An 18,238-nucleotide genomic window follows, 5' to 3' on the forward strand; every position below is an offset into this window, starting at 1 on the left:
AGGAGTCTTGGTGGTTTAGAGCGTCTTTAAAAAATTTTCCCTCCTTCCCTTCCTCTTCTGTGCTGAAATGGTAGCACACGCTGTTATGGGATCTCAACCTCATATGTACAAAGAAAGACTTGGGCAACCCCTCAAACCAAAGAGTAAAAGCTGTGTTTTCTCAGCTGTAATGTAAGTTTTTATATCTGCTTTTCAAACTCCTACTGGCATGCTGTAAAAAATTAAAAAGAGGGATTTTAAGTAATTAAAAAACCTACATAAAAACTCAAGCCTTGAATTTTCTACAACTGTTTTTTAAAGAGACTAGCTAAAAAGCCCCAGATGTCAGATTTTATTTCTAAATCCTAGGCATCTGGCACCATATGTGTTTTGGAAATTTGAGTCCTGTGCAGGCCGGTGAGTGGAAATTGCTCCCTTGTTAATGTGCTGATGTAGCTTTCAAAGTCTTGGAGAGCCAGAACAGTGGCTCCTGGATTCTTGCTGTCTGAGGGCCGGGAGTGTGAATCCCAAGGGAACGCATCTGTGTATATCACAGCTACTACAGACTGAGCCTCTCCCAGCTGGAATCACTGTAGGGAATGTTGGCTGTGAAGGTGATCACGTCTCTCCAGCCCTAGCTGAAGTCTATGTAAGGAATGAGTAGGAGCACTGGCTGTGTGGAGCTTACAGTCCCAGCTTCTCCCAGTAAGAATTAGTATGGGGGAGTTGGCAGCTACTCCAGTCCTGTCGTCTCCCATGAAGGAATGGATAGGAGCACTGGCTGTGGAGTTACTCACAATCACTCCATTCCCAATCGCTGCCAGCAGAAATCACTGTAGGCAATGCTGGCTGTGGGGCAATTCACAGTTATTCCATATGCACCTACTTCCAGCAGGAGTCACTAAACTCTGGCAAGTCAAGTGTAAAAATGGAATTTGAAGAGCAACAAGCAAAAGATACAAAAACGAACAGCAAATTTTTTTAAAGTAGAAGCAGGAAGCCTGCCAAAAAATCAGTGGGCCACTGGACAATTGAGATGCTAAAGGAGCACTCAAGAAAGACAAGGCCATCGTGGAGAAGCTAAATGAATGCTTTGCATCAGTCTTCACTGCTGAGAATGTAAGGGAGATTCCCACACGAGCCACTCTTTTTAGGTGACAAATCTGAAAAACTGTCCCAGATTGAGGTGTCAGTAGAAAAGGTTTTGGAACAAATTGATAAATTGAATAGTAATAAGTCACCGGGACCAAATGGTATTCACCCACGAGTTCTGAAGGAACTCAAGTATGAAATTGCAGAACTACTAACTGTGGCATGTAACCCTCACTTTTAAATCAGCCTCTGTACCAGATAACTGGCGAATAGCTAATGTAACACCGATTTTTAAAAAAGGCTCCAGAGGCAATCCTGGCAATTACAGACTGGTAAACCTAACTTCAGTACCAGGCAGATTGGTTGGAACTATAGTGAAGAACCAAATTATCAGACACACAAATGAATACAGTATGTTGGGGAAGAGTCAACATGGTGTTTGTAAAGGGAAATCATGCCTCGCCAATCTATTAGAATTCTTTGAGGGTGTCAGCAAACATATGGACAAGGGTGATCTAATGGATAGCGTGTACTTGGACATTCAGAAAGCCTTTGAGAAGGTCCCGCATCAAAGGCTCGTAAGCAAAGTAAGATGGGGATAAGAGGGAAGGTCTTCTCATGGATCAGTAACTGGTTAAAAAGTAGGAAACAAAGAGTAGAAATAAATGGTCAGTTTTCACAGTGGAGATAGACAATAGTGGGGTCTTCCAAGGATCTGTACTGGGACCAGTGCTATTCAGCATATTCATAAATGATCTGGAAATAAAGGTAAACAGTGGGGTGGAAAAATTTGCAAAAGATACTAAATTACTCAAAATAGTTAAGTCCAAAGCTGACTGCAAAAAGTTACAAAGGGATTCCGAAAAACTGGGCGACTGTGCAACAAAATGGCAAATGAAATTCAATGTTGTGTAGTGCATGTTGGAAAACATAATCCCAACTGTACATGCAATATGACTAGGTCTAAATTAGCTGTTACCACTCAAAAAAAGATTGTGGAGTGATTGTGGATAGTTCTCTGAAAATGTCTGCTCAATGTGCTGCATCAGTCAAAAAAGCTAACGGAATGTTAAGGACCATTAGGAAAGGGATAGATAATAAGATAGAAAATATCATAATGCCACTATATAAATCCATGCAACAACCACACCTTGAATGCCGCGTGCAGTCCTGGTCACCCCATCTAAAAAAAGATATATTAATATTGGAAAAAGTACAGAGAAGGTCAACAAAAATTATTAGGGGCATGAAACAGCTTTTATATGAGGAGAGATTAAAAAGACAGGGACTGATCAGCATAGAAAAGAAACGACAAAGGGGGGATATAATAGAGGTCTATAAAATCTTGAATGCTATGGAGCAGGTGAATAAAGAATTGTTATGTACCCCTTCACACTACACAAGAACCAAGGTTCATCCGATGAAATTAATAAGTAGCAGGTTTAAAACAACCATAAGGGAATACTTCTTCATACAACGCACAGGCAACCAGTGGAACTCATTGCCAGGGGATGTTGAGAATGCCAAAAGTATAACTGGGTTCAAAAAAGAATTAGATACATTCATGGAGGATAGGTCCATCAGTGGCTGTCAGTCAAGATGGTCGGGGATGCAACCCCATGCTCTGGGTGTCCCTAAACTTCTGACTGCCATAAAATGGGACTAGATGACAAGGGATTCTGTTCAGTGCCTCAGAAGCACCTGGCGCTAGCCAGTGTCGGATGACAGGATACTGGGCTAGATGGACCATTGGTCTGACCCAGTATGGCCGTTCTTTTGTTCACTGTAGGTATTGGATGAGGGGCACTGTCAGTGCAGGAGATTATTTCTTTTTGAGCACTCTTCCCTTAGCTGTGTATATATGTGAAAGCAAAATGAGTGTGATCATGGGAAGCAGTGATATTTCTTCTAGTCCCATGAATGTATAAAACAAAAACTGCCAAACTATTATTTGCCTCAAATCTTCCCAAAGTAGGGTCTTGCCCCAGTTTCCACCCCCTATCTGACAGACATCACTCTGCAGTATTGATGTGGTGCCCATAGCAGCTGTACCAGGGTCCTGTGAGCTACTCATCATCTTTCCCCACCAAATTGTGCTCTTTGCCTTGAAATGTCTAGAGGAGAGTGTCTAGTACAGCTGCTTCGTGGAGATAGTCTGGTAGCTCAGGCACAACTCTGATTGTTCTGATCTAGGGGAAAGTCTTTTGGGTTTTTAAACATCTATTGCTTAGTCCACCTAGAAACTCCATGCAGTATAGTCTGATGGCTGGTTTTTCGTGATCTAGGAAAAACTGAGTTAGTGCTCTCAGTCCAGTTCTTAGCACGCAGGTACTCAGATTATGATCTGCTCCCTGGACTGAGGGCAATGTCAGGAAAGAGGGAAGGAACTGACCCTCTGGCAAAAAAGCAGATTAACAATATCTAATTACTTGAGTGATTTAGGAGCATAAATTCCACCAACTTTCAATGGGACCTAGGATCCTAAGTCACCCAGGTGCAGTTGAAATTTTAACCCAAAATCCCAGACCCTCTTCTCTAGAAGTAGTCCCTCCAGGTCAGGGTTGGACATGTTGGCAGGCCTATGTGAGAAAGCTTGCATTGCTTCTCCCATATGCTGCATTGGTTCTGTGACTGGTTGGCTGCCCTAGATTTTCTTACAGACACCTTGCTGTCGAGATCTCTGTTCAGCACCCAAGCAAATACTAGCCTCCCCTTTTTGAAAAAAAGAGCAGAAAACTCCCTTTGGGGTGATTTAGCGAAGGCCAAGCTCGGTGCATTGATCTAGTCTGCACAAAGTGCATTGGAAGTGGGTTAACCCTTTCCAAGAACTGAAGAGAAATCTTTGACTCCTCCTAGCATCAGAGCAAAGAAGGTTTCCTAGGAGGCTGCCAATAGAACAGTTGGCCCGTTTGGGGGGCCACTCAGGTGCATAGCTCACATTGCGGAAATACCTCTATCCAGCGCTGAGAGATTTTAAACGCAAGAGCCCATGCACAGTGGCCCATTGCTGAAGACTCTGTGGGTGGAGAGGGAGGGTAGGAGAGAGAACAGCTCTGAGTTATCTCCCAATCCACACTGTCACCATTGCCTCTTCCATTTGTTTCCTAGGCCACCACTTCCACCAACTGGATCCTGGAGTCGCAGAATATCAATGACTTGAAATCTGAGATCTACTCGTTAAAAGGGCTCCTTCTAAACCGGTACGGAGGGATGTGTGAGCAGGATAGCAATGTGGGGGGGCGGGAGGGGATGACGTTCCTTGGGAGTCCTTCACGAAGGAGGAGGGCATTACCAGGAGGAACTAGACCTAACCCTACCCCTCTGTCAATGCTTTTTAATAATATGACTTTGCACTTCGCTGTTGCCTTCCATCTAAGGACCTCAAAGCACTTTACAAACATACATTAAACCTCATGGTGCCGTGGGAGATAGGTAACTTTATTGTCTCCATTTGGGATAGAGATTGACTGACACATAGTAAGTGAGTGAGTGGTACATATAGGAATGGGACTCACATCTCTGATTTAACCACAAGAGCACCCTCTTCCCCTAAAGTATCTCTTACAGTCATTGGCTGTTAGTTCTTCCCACCCTTTCTTATCCATTTGCCCAAGTGTAACAAAGTCTGCCCATCACCACGACTCTATGACATAGGTAGGGCCAAAGACCCATTTAAGATGAGACCAAACAGCTCCTGGACATAAGCAGGTGCACTAGATGGGTGCAGAGGCCTAGAAATTGGGTTGGCTTTGATTTTTTAAGCTGCACCTGAGGGACCATGCCCCACTCCAGCAGGAATCACAGTATTAAACTTTGGGGAATTGGGGTCACGTTATGTCCCTCTTTGGCAGAAGTCACAGATTCCTGTCTCCATTCATTTGGGTCACACTGGCATCATTTTAGGAGTGAGGGCATTGGCTAATGAAACCCCTCCACTGGGCAGAGAAGAGTATCATTCAGGGAGGTTTGGGCAGAGCTCACAAGCATGTCTGCCCTTTGACAGGGCTTCCTGTCTCAGGTCAGCTGAACAGCACAACACACAGGGCTGCTTATCCCTTCGCCTTTCCTGTGAGGAGGGTTCCACCCAGTTCATGCATTTGGCCTGCATGGCTCCTGCTCCCTGCTGCTGACGGAGTGCAGGGGGCTAGCGCTCCCCAGAGTGGGTGAGAGGACAGCTGTCATTAAGGGAAATTCATGGTTTTTATGCAACCAGGGGTTAAGTGCTTTTGGAAAATAAAAAAATAAAAAGGCAAATCTCCCTGCAGTGAGCAGGCGACGGCAACACTGGAGCCAAGAAAGTCTCCAAATTGAATTTCTTGATAGCATTTATGATCCTGGTGAATAATGCAGGCATTAGCTTGTTTGCACTTGGACGAGATGGAGGATAGAACGGCAGAGCTCCTCCAAGGCCGCTGGCGGGGGGAGGGAGGTGAGTGCAGTTGTTTTTAGGTTTGCCAAAGGAAATTAAATCTGTTGCGTTGGCCTCATTTGAACACTCGCTGCAGAAAGGCAGCCGGCCTTCCTGGGTCTCTTCTGGAGCCCTCCTTGGCATGAGCCAGCTCACCACACAATCCCTCCCCACACTCGCCTCCTTTTTAAGGGCCTGATCCCATATCCCTGCACACCCTGAATTTCCACTCTCGTCAGTGGGAGCTGTGGCTGCGTGAGGAGTACAGGATCGGGCCCTACATGCGTCCCTCTCTGGGTGACAGACGTGTTTCCAAAGGCACTGGAGGGAGCAAGCGCCCCACCCCATTTTCTGCCCACTTCTCCCATGTGGTTACTAGAGCTGCCACTATGGACAGATGAGCCAGCTCCTCAGCTGGTGTAAATTGGTGTAACACCATTGACGTGAGTGGAACTAAACTGCTTTTTACTAACTGAGGCTCTCGCTCAGATGGGTATAGTGCACACTGGGCCGAGGAGGGGCAGGCTGGACGGCAGTGAGCTAGCGCATGTGGGCACACACACATGTGCCCGACGGAGAAGGTGGGGAGCCAGGCCGCCATTTCACCACGGCTCAGACACGGGGGTATCCTTGCACCTCACTCTGATGGGAATGATCTTCCCGAGGCTGTGATTGTTGTGGAGGAACAATGAAACCTCCCTGTCTGTCCAGAGGCAGCGCGCTTTAGTGGCTATGGCTTGGGAGGGGGAGTTGGAGTCAAGACCCCTAGGCTCTAGTCCCAGGTCCCTGTGTGAAGTTGGCCAGCTCTCAGTCTCGCTGATTCAGTTTGCCCTGCTCTGAACAGGGATGATATTTCCCTCTCATGCATGGACTCCATTCCTGGTTGCTTATAAAGTGCTTTGACATCCTGGCACGAGAGGGGAATGGGGCTTTGTTACTATTTATTTATTACAGGGGAGACTCGAGATCCCAGTCCCACCTTCTGTGACTTCCCCAGTACACACAGTCCCTGAGCATGTCGTGCACTTGGGAGGCTGATCCCTTCTCTCTGATGATTCCCCTTGCAGTACTTGTAATAAAAAGCTCCTTTTTCTCCTTTCCCTCGCCCCAAGGAGGCAGTTCCCTCCCTCCCCTTCGGCCCCCAAGATCCCATCCTGGCAAATCCCGGTGAAGCCTTCCTCTCCCTCCAACCCTGTTGCTACCAACCACAACAGCAGCAGTGACATCTCACCTGTCAGCAACGAGTCCGCCTCCTCGTCACCTGTGAAGGAGAACCACAGCCCAGAGGGGGCCAAGGTCAGCTGCCACCTGCTGGGTACAGAGGAGGGGGGCGAGGTGGTGATGGACGTCAAGGGCCAGGTGCGAATGGAGGTGCAGGGCGAGGAGGAGAAGAGGGAGGACAAAGGGAATGAGGAGGAGGAGGAGGACGATGAGGATGATGATGTCAGCCATGTGGACGAAGAGGAGTGCCTGGGTGTCCAAACCGAGGACCGACGGGGAGGGGATGGGCAGATTAATGAGCAGGTGGAAAAGCTACGGAGACCTGAAGGAGCCAGCAATGAAAATGAAATTGATTAGGGTGAATGAGCTTCCCATACCACCCTGCATATGTTCAGCTTTTCCCCATCCCCATGTCTCTCTTTTCATGGAGAGGACTCTTCCCCCTGCCCCACCCTCCCATGGTTCGCCCATGATTCACTTTGAGTAGTGTCATGATCATCCAGTGAGTGAGCAAAGCGGGTCCTGTGTCACCCCAGGGCCATGCAGCATTGCAGTGGCTTCTTCTCCCTCCCCACCTCACCCCCATGGCAGGAATCTGAGCAGGGTCACTGCCTGGGCTAGGAGAGCACTCGCCTTACCATGCAACACAGCTAGAGAAACAAGTCTCCTTGCTTCCAGCATCCATCCTCAACAAACCAGCCCCTTTGCTCCTCGCTGCATCCTAGAGTTCTTCCATCCGATCTCAGAACCCGGCCTGCCCCAGCCCCTTCTCATCCCCAATCCTTTACTTGCATCTCCGTCTGAAATCACTTCTGCCCATCCCCTGAAATGTCCCATCAGGTTTTAGTACTGAAACCAGATGGTGGATCATCCCCAAACTGGCCACTCCCAGGCTGTTTCCATCTCTGAGTTCCCCATCAGATCTGCCTCGCAGTCTAGCCATCTCCCTCCCCAAACCTCAGGCCAGGCCCAATTCCTAAAACCATCCAGCCTTTGAGAAACCCTGAAGTTCTTGTGGGGTCCAAAGAACAGAATTCCTACCCCACGCTGTCCCCTCCACACCCGCTTGCTAGAGACCAGGCTGATGCCTCATGACCATAGTAATGCATGTGAGAGCAGGTAGCCTTGTTACTAATTACCCCACAGGTGAAAGGCCTTCCCCTGTTGATATGATTCTCACCTGTCTTGCCCACTCCATCACTGAGTGGGAGAGCCCACGTCCGTTTCTGACGTCTTCCATTCTAGTTACAGCCCAGCCTGAATGGATCAGATGTCTTGGCTGCTGGCATAGTTGATTAGTTCTGAATCTCCGCAACGGTTCTTAGCCCATCTTCCTCCCTAAATGAGGAGAAAGCCCACCAGAAAAAGTCAGTCGAGACTTGTGTCGGAACTAAGTACACGTACCCACCTCAGCAACGTGCTGCTCTTCCAGAGCAGAGATGCACTGCCACCCCTCCCCACTTACCCAACCTCAGCCCTCTGCTCTGCAGGAGGCTAAAAACAAAAACAAACCAACAAGTTTTGAAACCTCGTATTTGCAGCATTGTGTTCTCAGCTGGTAAAATGGTGGTGTCTGATTCTCATTCACTGCATAAGAGCAGAGCAATCCCTGTAACATCTGAGTCTCACTGTTGTCCTCACCAAGCAAACGTGCTCGTCCGTGTGATCATGTATAGATTTCAAATATAAAATATGATTGTATATAATTGTAATAAATATGAGTTACCACTATTTAACACCAGGCTGCCAGGGCTGCTGCTGCTGCTGCTCTTGTTTTCTGGGGAGGGAGGGCAGACTCCAGAAATGGAACCCCTATAAAAACGTTTTCCAAACATAATTGGAAAAATCGTTTAAGGTTAGTTTTACATTCAGCTGCTGCAGTACTTGGCTCTCTCAGCAAGGGGCACCACAGTGTATGATGGAGGTGCTCTCTGATTCCAGTCCCCTTCTCCTCCAGCAGGAGCTACTGCAAGGAACAGTACAAGTAGCTCTGGCTGTGCCATAATTTGAAACTACCCCAGTCTAAACCTCTTAGCAGAAGGCCCTGCAGGGCGTGGTATAGACGCATCATCTCTGAGGTAACACACAGCTACTCCAGTCCCCCTGTGTTCCAGCAGGAGGCACTGCAAGGGATGGTGTGTAGCAACTCATAGCTGTTATAGCACCATCTTCACTCAACTGAAGTATTTGGCTTTCTTCTTAAAAACAAGGGATTTACTTGATTCCTGGGTGATTTTGTGTCTGGTACATGGTGACATTTTTCTGCTCAGAGGGAGAGAAAGGGACCTTCATATTACTGTATTTAGACCTGCTGTTGAATGTGATGATTTCTCATTCCTTAAATGGACGAATATCTTCCCCCAGGAGTCTGTCTCTCTCCCTCCCTCTCTCTCTCCTTTAACGTTCACAAAGAACATTGCATTTAGCTAAAACAGGGCAAATTAGAGTGTGTTTGAAAGCGGAGGCTTTCCTTGGGAGATGGCACTCTTTTCTTCCCCAAGCCAAGAATCTTTGTGAAATGGAAACACAGGGCGAACGTGGGGATGTAATGAAAAAGTATTGCCCTGCCCGTGTACGTTTTATATACATAGAAGGGTTTGAAAATAGAAAGTGCCTGGGCAAGAGCAGTCAGTGAAATGTGGAAAATATGTTGCTGAGGTATGCGTCTTGCGGAGTGACTTACGAGGTTTACAGCACAGGCGGCCTGAAGCTTTTTTTCCCTTCCCTCCATGCTCCCAGTCCATAGCTGGTTCATTAACAAGACATGTTTGCTACAGGTTTTTCAAACCTTGCTTCACTTTCTGTTGCAGCAGTACAAAGTGATTCTTCTCCCCCTCTCAAATTTTCCAGGCCTTGCAACCCTTACTACCTCTCTAAGTCACAGCCTGCCTGTTCTCTACTGAGCATACATCCCTGCCAGGAGGATCAGAGCTCCTGTTGGTCACAAAATTTAATCCTGGACATTCTGCTGCTGATACTGTTTATTCACTCATAAGTGCTGGCTGAGGAGATCCAGCACATCTGCAGGGGATCCTGGGAGAGCCAGGCCTACCTACCAACAGTGTTCCTATGTCTCTCACATCTTGTCTTTGCTTTCCAGCATCTCCATTAATAAAAGTATTGACAAGTTAACCAAGGGCGATGGAACAGCTCTTGTCAGGTCCTTTCCTGATTGCCTTGGCTTGATGCTGAGATGCTTGGGCCAGTATTTTGGTTCTGACAAACAGTGGAGCTTGACCTGCAGTTCATAATGCCTCTTCCTTTCTATCCCACAACCCTACTGGGACCTGGCTTCATAAATCAGTTGTTCTGGGAACTGGCGACTCCTAAAGTGGTCAGTGTGCATTGGGAACACCTTAACATTAGCTGGCAGATCCTTGAGAAGGCGTCCCTTTCTCTGCAGGATGAGAGAGATGACAGCAGCCTCTGTCTATCAGGTGAAGTTTGCCCCACCAAAAGCCCCATATACCACTACACTATAGCACTGTGTAATCTGCCCTGCTTTGATACAGGAGAGGAAGAGGAGTAACATTGCCCCCTTGTTCATCTCGGCCAGATGTGTTGAACCAGGTCATGGCCTGCGCGTGTTTACAGGGGCTCTTGCCATTGTACAGGAGGAGGAAAGCTGTGCTCGATGATTGACAGGTCCCTTGCGCCAAAGGGGACACACCTTAGAGCAGTGTGATGGAGGAGTGGAGTCATGGATGGGGATGGTAACTGGAATGCTTCATGGAAGAAGCAGGTTCCATGGTGTCGGTGGTAAAGCGCTTTGCGTAAGTGCATCTGGAGGCTGTTCAAGGCATAAAGGACAAAGTGGAAGAAGGTACAAAGTCAGGAGTGGGTAAAAGAGACAAAGGAAGGAGGCTGGTGCAGAATGAAGAGAGGAGAGCAGGTAGAAGGAGATGAGGCTGGCAGAGAAGAGGGAACGTTGCTCCAGGCCTTGCACCCGCTGAACAACTGAATATCACTTCAGTGAGACACCATACTTCCACCGGCCCTCCCCCACTTCCCGAGTGGATGCACACAGCCTGTGCATTGTGGGAATGCCAGCGTCAGCACCACAAGGGCGTCCGGGCATGAGGAAGATGAGTAGCCCCTTGCCTGCCCTGTGTAGGCTGGGGCTGCTAGGGTCCAGCACAGAAATCGGGCTCCCTATTTTTTCCTTTGTGGTATCAGTGAAGGGCTGTGGGCTCTTGGAAGCAAAGGCACCGTAGCAATCTTAGTACCGCCTTCCGCTGTGACCCTGCTATATACTTTGGGCCTGTCTGGCTGAATAGGGCCCTGAACTCAGCTCGCTCTGTGCTGGCAGCCCACGGTGTCCCTTGCTGCTCACCCTGTTGGCTAAGCTGTGTTTCAGCTCTGTTTCCTGAAACAGGCCTTGAAAAAGGAGAGAGGAGGTATGTCCCTACTGTGTTACTCTGCCTTGCGCCCTGCAAAGCCTGGAGCTGTTCCTGACCCGCACATTCTCACGTGATTCATACTGGGATCAGGGTGGTGCCTAGAGCCACCAGCTGAGATGGTGCTGGGCGATGTGCAAACATCTGGCGAGAGACAGACCTTGCCTCAAAGAGCTCACAGTCCAAAAAGACCAGCCAGAGCGAGCGGGGTGGGAGGACAGAAGCACAGAGAGGGGAAGTGACTTGCTTTGGTCGCATAGCAGAGCTGGGAGTAGATCCCAGGTCCCCTGACTGTGCGGTACCCCTCCCACTGGACCACACTGCAGTTTCCCAAGGAGTCCATCCATTTTAGACATTTGTGTGTGCGTCTAAGGCCTCCTCCATCTGCTCCGCCATGGAGACCCAGCCCTGGTGGTTACCTGTGCTGCCATAAGACAGTAAACACACCAGAGATGCGTCATGGGGAAGAAAGAGCAGGGCCCGGGAAAGCCAGTCCGATTCCCTGTACAGCAGGAGTGCTGAGCTGTGCATTTGTGGATTGAGGGGCTGGCTTGGTCTCTCTCGGCTCAGGGAAAATAACAATCCATCCCCAAAAGGGAGCGAGCACTAACCTAATAAAGGCACCAGCTGGACAGAGGGGAAAACCAGCCCTTTGGAGGAAAAAAAATCCTTTAATTAGAAAAATAATATATTTCATCCAAATAAGGTAAAAATATTTGAAATGGGGCAGAAGTGAGCACCAGGCAGCATCTGTCAGGCCCTTTCTGGAAAGGGGAAGATTATTAAACTCAATTACAATTTATTTTTGTAGAGCGTCTTTCAGACTAGAAATCTCCCCCAGGGCCCTCACCCTCTTTTCTGTGTCTGCTGTAGGGTTTAACCCTTCAGGATCTTCCATCCCCCTGGATTCCAGAGAATGGGGAATCTGGTGTGACGCTGGCGTGGTGTGAACTCGTATGAGGGGATCAGAGAGGAAGGAGAGATGGGATTTATATTTTCTTGACTGGTTTAGAGAAAATCCCTACTTTTTACTAGTATTGTCTCCCCTGACTGGGGAGGTGATTGGCTGACTGGGTGCATCTAGAAGTACAACTGGCATACTTACTGCACATTTATCTTTGTGTGTACCTGTCTGTCTATCACTTTGTCAGTCTGTCTCTAGGTCACAGTCCCTGTCTTATACAGCATCTCTCTGTTGGTCAATCAGTCCATCTGTCTCTTTCTCTACTCTGTCTGTCTGTCTTTCTGTCCAACATTCAGAAATGTAACACTTTATCCCATGGTGCATAAGCTAGTATCCGAGGTATTGTCTTCAAGAGAAAATGTCAGTAGTTTAACTTTGATTGGTTTTTAAACTGATTTATTTAAACTGGTGCAAACCTCTGTGTGGACACACGTACTTCAGTTTAAACGAGGCTTATTTTGGTTTTGCTTAAAGTGTTTTAAGCTGAAGTAAATGGGACCACACACAGGATAAGGTGAGGTAAACTCGTGTAACTTTGGCCTATATACAAGCCCTGATTTAGGGCCTGCTGTTAGCTCTGCTCTCCCATCCCCCCATACACCATCACCAGAAGGTGTCCTCCCCCTTCTCCCCACCCCAAATGCCTGTTCACCAGCTTGCTCCTGTAGTCTCATCTCCCTTCCCTTGCCCAGAGGTGTACATGGTACACGGGCTCTTTCTGCCCTTGCTCCCACACCCATCCTAGAAGTGAACAGAGCAGCTTGGGGTTCCCTAACAACTTTTATTCCCTTCTGTTTCTCGGGGGGTGGGGGGAGTGCAGTCTAGTGGTTAGATTAGGAGTGTGGGGGGGCCTCAAGTTCTGTAAACAACCCCCTTTGCCTCGGTTTCCGCAACTGCAAACCGGGGTGGGGTGGGGAGTTGGGGGACTGAGTTCATTGGTGTGTGTAAAACCCAAGGATTTATGCCCTCACAGCAAATCCGCAGCACGGGGGATGCCAGGACGTGTCTTGCATTGTCAGGGATGCAGCTCAGGTACCTGCCTATTGGGGGAGGGGGTTCACTCCCCTCCCCCTGTCCTGGCCGTATCACTGCACTGCCCCAGGGAGAGAGAATCCTGAGGAAACCTCACAAAACTGGGTGCCAAAAATCTGCTCCCTCCAGTGCCCCAGGTCTGAGCTGAGCACTCGGCCTGGTCAGGGTGGCCGACGGGGGTTTTAGCTATAACCTGCTCACAGCGGGACGTGGGCCTGGGTGTCAGGGTAGGTTAGTGAACGGGCCCTTCCCCTGGGAGCGTGGTTCACAACCTCCGTAGATCAAAATACAAAGGGTTTGGTGGCCACAGCTTACTTTCTCCTTAAATAAATGGTTGTTCCAACACCTCTCTCCCGCTCCCTCCCGCCTGCAGCACCCAGGCAGTCAGGGCTCAGGGGAAGTCAAGGTGGGGCAGGAGGAGTGCTGCAGTGAAGTGCTTGGGCAGACCTGTGCGAGGGGCCAGGCACTGGGAGAGCGGAGTGCGTGGCTGAGGTACTCGAGCGGAGCTGAGTTGGAGCCTGTCAGTGGGAGAGCAGAGGTAGGTGTGCGTGAGGTACTCGAGCGGGGCTGAGTTGGGCCTGGCACCGGGAGAGCAGGATGGGGGTGGGTGAGGTACTCGAGCGGGGCTGAGTTGGGGCCTGGCACCGGGAGAGCAGGGTGAATTGGGTGAGGTACTTGTGCGGAGCTCTATGGGGGAGGGTTACTCCCACTCTCTTGCTCCATTCCAGCCTTTAGCCAGTGTAATATCAGTTCCTCTCATTCTTACTGACCCATACATCTGTATCTTCCTGGTGGTGCAGGTGGAGCTGGTGTCCCACTTTTTGAGGCTGTCTGGGTTCTGTAGAATTTTGTTTTACCTTTAATGCCTCCACGTGTGATTGTTTAAGGTCATTACAAAGTGGGCGCGAGGACATTCAAAGCCCCCAGCTCATGGTAGTGCTGGTCAGAGCCCCTCGCTGTGGGGCCCTGCCTATGGTGGGGCTGGTGTGAGCTCCTACGTGGTGGGTCCTGTGGCAGCTGGGCCTTAGAGCAAATGCTGTTAGGGGCTGGTTTCCCAGACGGAGTGAAAAGCGCCTCCCCAGACTGCCCCAGTAGGTAGTGGCTAGTGGCTGTGGGAAGGGGAGTGGCCAGGGAAAGGCTGTTTAGCCGGCCTGTCAGATAAATCTTTGGCTGTTTACTTAAATCTTCAGTGTTTCTTCATTTGTTTGTTTAAAAATTTCCCTGCCAAAAAAGAGCAAAAGGAAGGAGGGAAGCCGCCTCATTGGCCGAGCTACCTCTGCCGGGGAGATGCTCCATGGGCCCGGGCACAGCCCGGGGCCAGAGACCACTGCCCCTCCTACCAGGGGAAGGTGAAAAGATTTGGCCCCCAGGAGACGACAAAACTCTTCACACCAAATGCTTCATAGAGTTGGGAGCCCTAAAGGAGAGGAGACTGTATCTCAGCCCTTTCCTACCCCAGAGCCTACATGGAGGGACCCTGAGCACCCATCCTAGCCACTGCCCCAACAACATTTTTCAGAGTGGCCACTGCCCCCCCAGCAGGATACTCTCTCCCTATTGCTTCCGGGCTCCAGCAGGGCTCGGTCAGGCCAGGAGATGGAAAGGAAAAGCTGGGGCTTGCTGCCAGAACGATGTGTTTTGATACAGTTGTGTCCACAATACACATACTCAAAACCACCCTCACTCTCCCTCCTAAGGTGTGCACATGCACACCCAGCCCTTCTCTCTCCCGTACACACTTCCTTACACAAGCCTAATCTGTGTTACACTCTCCCTTACAATCCCATACACACTGCAGGCACCCTCACCGGCCATTTCTGAAGTTGGCAAACACACAAAAGCCCTCTATACTGCACATACGTATGTGTGCACATGCTTTCACCAGCCTACAAGCTTAGACACAGACTTGCATACACACGCAGAGCGACCCCCTGGCCATACTATATGTATACACACAATGTGCACACAAATGCTCATACTTATATACACACTGATGAGAGTATATACACAGACACATGCATGCACTCTCATCCCTTCTAGGGTTGGCCCGCAAGTTCCACCCTTATTTGTACAAAAAAGACAGTCTTTTGTATGTGAAACTCTCATCACATCTCTGCAGCCTGGGTGCCTTTCATTTGGAGCGGGTACAAGCTCCTCACTGATGTTCGGCTACCGCTTTGAAGTTTATGTTCTCATAAGAGAAGAAGAGATTTTTGTATTGTCGTTTTAGAAAGCTCCTGCCTGAAGTCCCCTGGGCTCCATGGGGTGGGTAGCACGGCTTTGCTTACAGGGCGCATGCGCTGTTATTAAGCATCAAACTAAGGACCCCCAAGAGCTTCCTTTTCAAAGGGGCCTCCCCGGGGCTTTCAAAATGGCGCCTGCAGGTGGCTGATGTGAACTTTCGTGTGTGAGCGCACCAGGGTTTGGGAATGCAACTGGGGTGTAGATGGCAAACAATGAGCAGCTGGTGCACTTTGTTTCATGTGTAAAAATCTTATCTCTGGGAAATGCCCCTGCAAAAATGGGCAGGGGAATTTGAGAGGCTGTTTGTGAAACTGAGCCTAATGTTTCTGTTTGAGCTTAACCCCTGCCACTTTGTTTCGCACCATCTTTCTGACAGAGAATCTCTTTCTCTGGGGTTTTTTGCATTACCCCCATCTCATCCTCCCGGAGGTCCCCCAATAATTGTGCCCAATGAAAAATCTTCTTGCCAGGAGCTTTGGAGTTAAATTCCACAGTGTAGTGTGGCTGGGAGGGGGGTCAGGAGACAGCAGCAGGCCTCTAGCCCAGGGCTGAATGGTAAGGGCAATGCCGGAGTATGGCAGGAGCTGGCTTTGTTCAGTTCTCGCTTGTATGGCTGTCCTGTCTCTGGTGTCCAGCTTGCCCAGGGACAGTGCAGCACTTACCCTGGCCCAAGGAGGCGGCCATCCTAGAGTAGCTCTTCATCATCTTTCAAGGGGGCAAGCAGGTCCTATGCCTGCCCTACTGTGGCAGATGGGCTGTTCTTTGGCCAGACTAGTAGGAGTCTGGAGGTCTGTGACAGAGCGTGCTCAGTGCTTTGCACCTCACCTACAGCTCCCCACCCAGCTTTACTGATGTCCCACATGCTTGACTCTGCCCTCTTCCAGGCCTGGGCCCTGCGCAGCGCCTGACTGGACCAATTCAGATTTGGTTCCCTAGCCATGTGAAGTTCTGGCTTATTTGCTTGGAGATGATTTGCCTCGCGAGTCACCGGACCTCAAGGGCTCCACGCCTTGGAACGCCCATGAGGCTTCTGTGTGGGTGTCCCAGGCTGGGGCAGTGAGCCTGTACTCAGCTTGACGCCCAGCTGGCGGCTTCTCACTATAAGGTACAAAAGTCCTAAATTTGCCTCATGTTGGGTGTAGGAGGCAGTGTGCTGCCAGAGCTAATTACCGCCCAGAATAAAATATGTTTTACTGCATTTTCTACTCAGCAGAACAAGCTGTGAGGAGCGTCTCTCAGGGCACTAGCCATGGCGCTGCACACCTTTGGGTGTGGCTATGGGTTCTCTGCATGCTGCTCATGCCCTGTGTTTCTGGCGCTCTGTAGCCGTCGCTGGGTCTTGTGTTGGCGCTGGCAGTTGACCTGAGTGAAAAAAATGCGCGCGCGCACGCATGCACGAGCTATTGTGTGCTGCAGTTATGCACTTGCCAACACAGGGCCAGGCTCACTAGCTGTCCACTCATGCTGCTGTAGCAGTCCAGTTCTGGCCCAGCCTGGGATCCAAGGCAGCCTTGAATGCTGTTCCCCTCCCCCTCCTTGGCTCCCAAGATGCAGACCCACGTTCCTATGGCAGGCCCCAGACCCGCCCCATTTCCGGGGGGGCTTGGTGCAAGCACGGCAGCAATGGCTTTACTGTGTTGAACGTGCTTCGTCTCCCGTAAATTACTCACGCTGTTATTTAAGTGCAATGAGAACCCCCCACAAGGGGTAGGCAAGTCCCAACGCGAGCCTCCGAGCTGCCTCTCTGTGTGTGTGTGTGTGTAGCTGCCTGCTGGAAACGTCCCATGTGCTGCGGGCAGAGCTCCAGTGCGAACAAACCTCTGTGCTCTGAGGTCAGCTTAGGAGCGTGTTCGGGTAATGACATCTGAAAACAGGATGGCTGGGAGCAGCAGTGGAGCAACCAGGGGGCTTTGAAAGCAAGCGGCGTCTTAATCCCCTCTGCTAACAAGGAGACGGCTGCTGCCAAGGCAGCACAGTTTGGCAGGCTCTGCGCTGCTGCTTCTGGGCTGCCTTTGATGGATGGCAGAGAGGGCAAAGTGGCACAAATAGACACCTTGCCACAGGCGGCTGAGACGAGAGGCAGGGCAGGGGAGTGGGGAGGCGTTCTCTTTGAGCTGCTCAGGCAGTAGTGGGGCTGGAAAACCGTTAGTCCAGCTGTGGGGCTGGTGGGTGCCTGCAGGTGTGTGCTGGGTATCGCCCATTCACATTGGCAGAGTAGGCATCAAAGCAAGGTTCTAGGCTGGGCCTGCGTATGGGAGCATCTCACCTGGCACTGCCAGGGCTGAGGAGCAAAGCTGCCAGTGAGGTGATGAATGCAGTGAGAGTCAAGTGTCTGGAGCCCTCTGTGCTTTGAGGATAACCACGCCCAGCTGTTAGGCAGGCAGCTGGATTTGTACTGGGCCTGTGAGTGGCTATTTAAGGCAGGTTTCACCGTGTGGATGAAGGATGTAGGCAGCCCGTCGGTTCAGTGGATGGCCCTTTACCTAGCAGATCTCTAGATGCAGGCTGAACAGACAGCTTTACTATCTAAGGGGGGTGGGATGTGTGTCTGGATGTGAGCTGAGATGAAAGGATGGTGCAGCCTTCTCTCCTGCTCACAAGTGGGCAGGCCTGGAATAATTCTCCTTTGGGAATACAGCCGTGGTGCAAGGGCAAGCTGTACTGCACGTCCATTGGGGATCGAGCTAATCTATTTCTCCAGCCAGCACGCGTCACTGCAGGATCGGCTGTGGAGCAGTGCTGCGTCACACTGGAATGCCCTCCAGCCCACAGCCACCATGCAGGTGGCAATCACAGCAGCCTGCAGCTGCAGCATGATGTGGGTAGGTTCCTGCTAAAAGGAAGAAGCTGCTGGGTAACCAGGTAAACAGCAATTTATGCAGCATGGACTTGGGCTGTCTC

General features: G+C 50.1%; 1 protein-coding gene across 1 annotated transcript in view; it reads left to right on the forward strand.

The window, feature by feature from the left end:
• PEX14 (peroxisomal biogenesis factor 14) overlaps positions 1–8,893 on the forward strand; it is a 91,767-nt gene extending 82,874 nt beyond the window's left edge. The window contains exons 8-9 of the mRNA XM_067567389.1: positions 4,180–4,271; positions 6,592–8,893. Of these exons, the coding sequence (XP_067423490.1) occupies positions 4,180–4,271; positions 6,592–7,057 (558 nt within the window). The 3' untranslated portion in view covers positions 7,058–8,893. The remainder of the gene's footprint in view (positions 1–4,179; positions 4,272–6,591) is intronic.
• The last annotated feature ends 9,345 nt before the right edge of the window (positions 8,894–18,238 follow it).

The sequence above is a fragment of the Emydura macquarii genome, unplaced genomic scaffold (genome assembly GCF_026122565.2).
Source record: "Emydura macquarii macquarii isolate MOO-44397 ecotype Brisbane River unplaced genomic scaffold, CSIRO-AGI_Emac_v2 contig_2768, whole genome shotgun sequence".
Taxonomy (NCBI): Eukaryota; Metazoa; Chordata; order Testudines; family Chelidae; genus Emydura; species Emydura macquarii.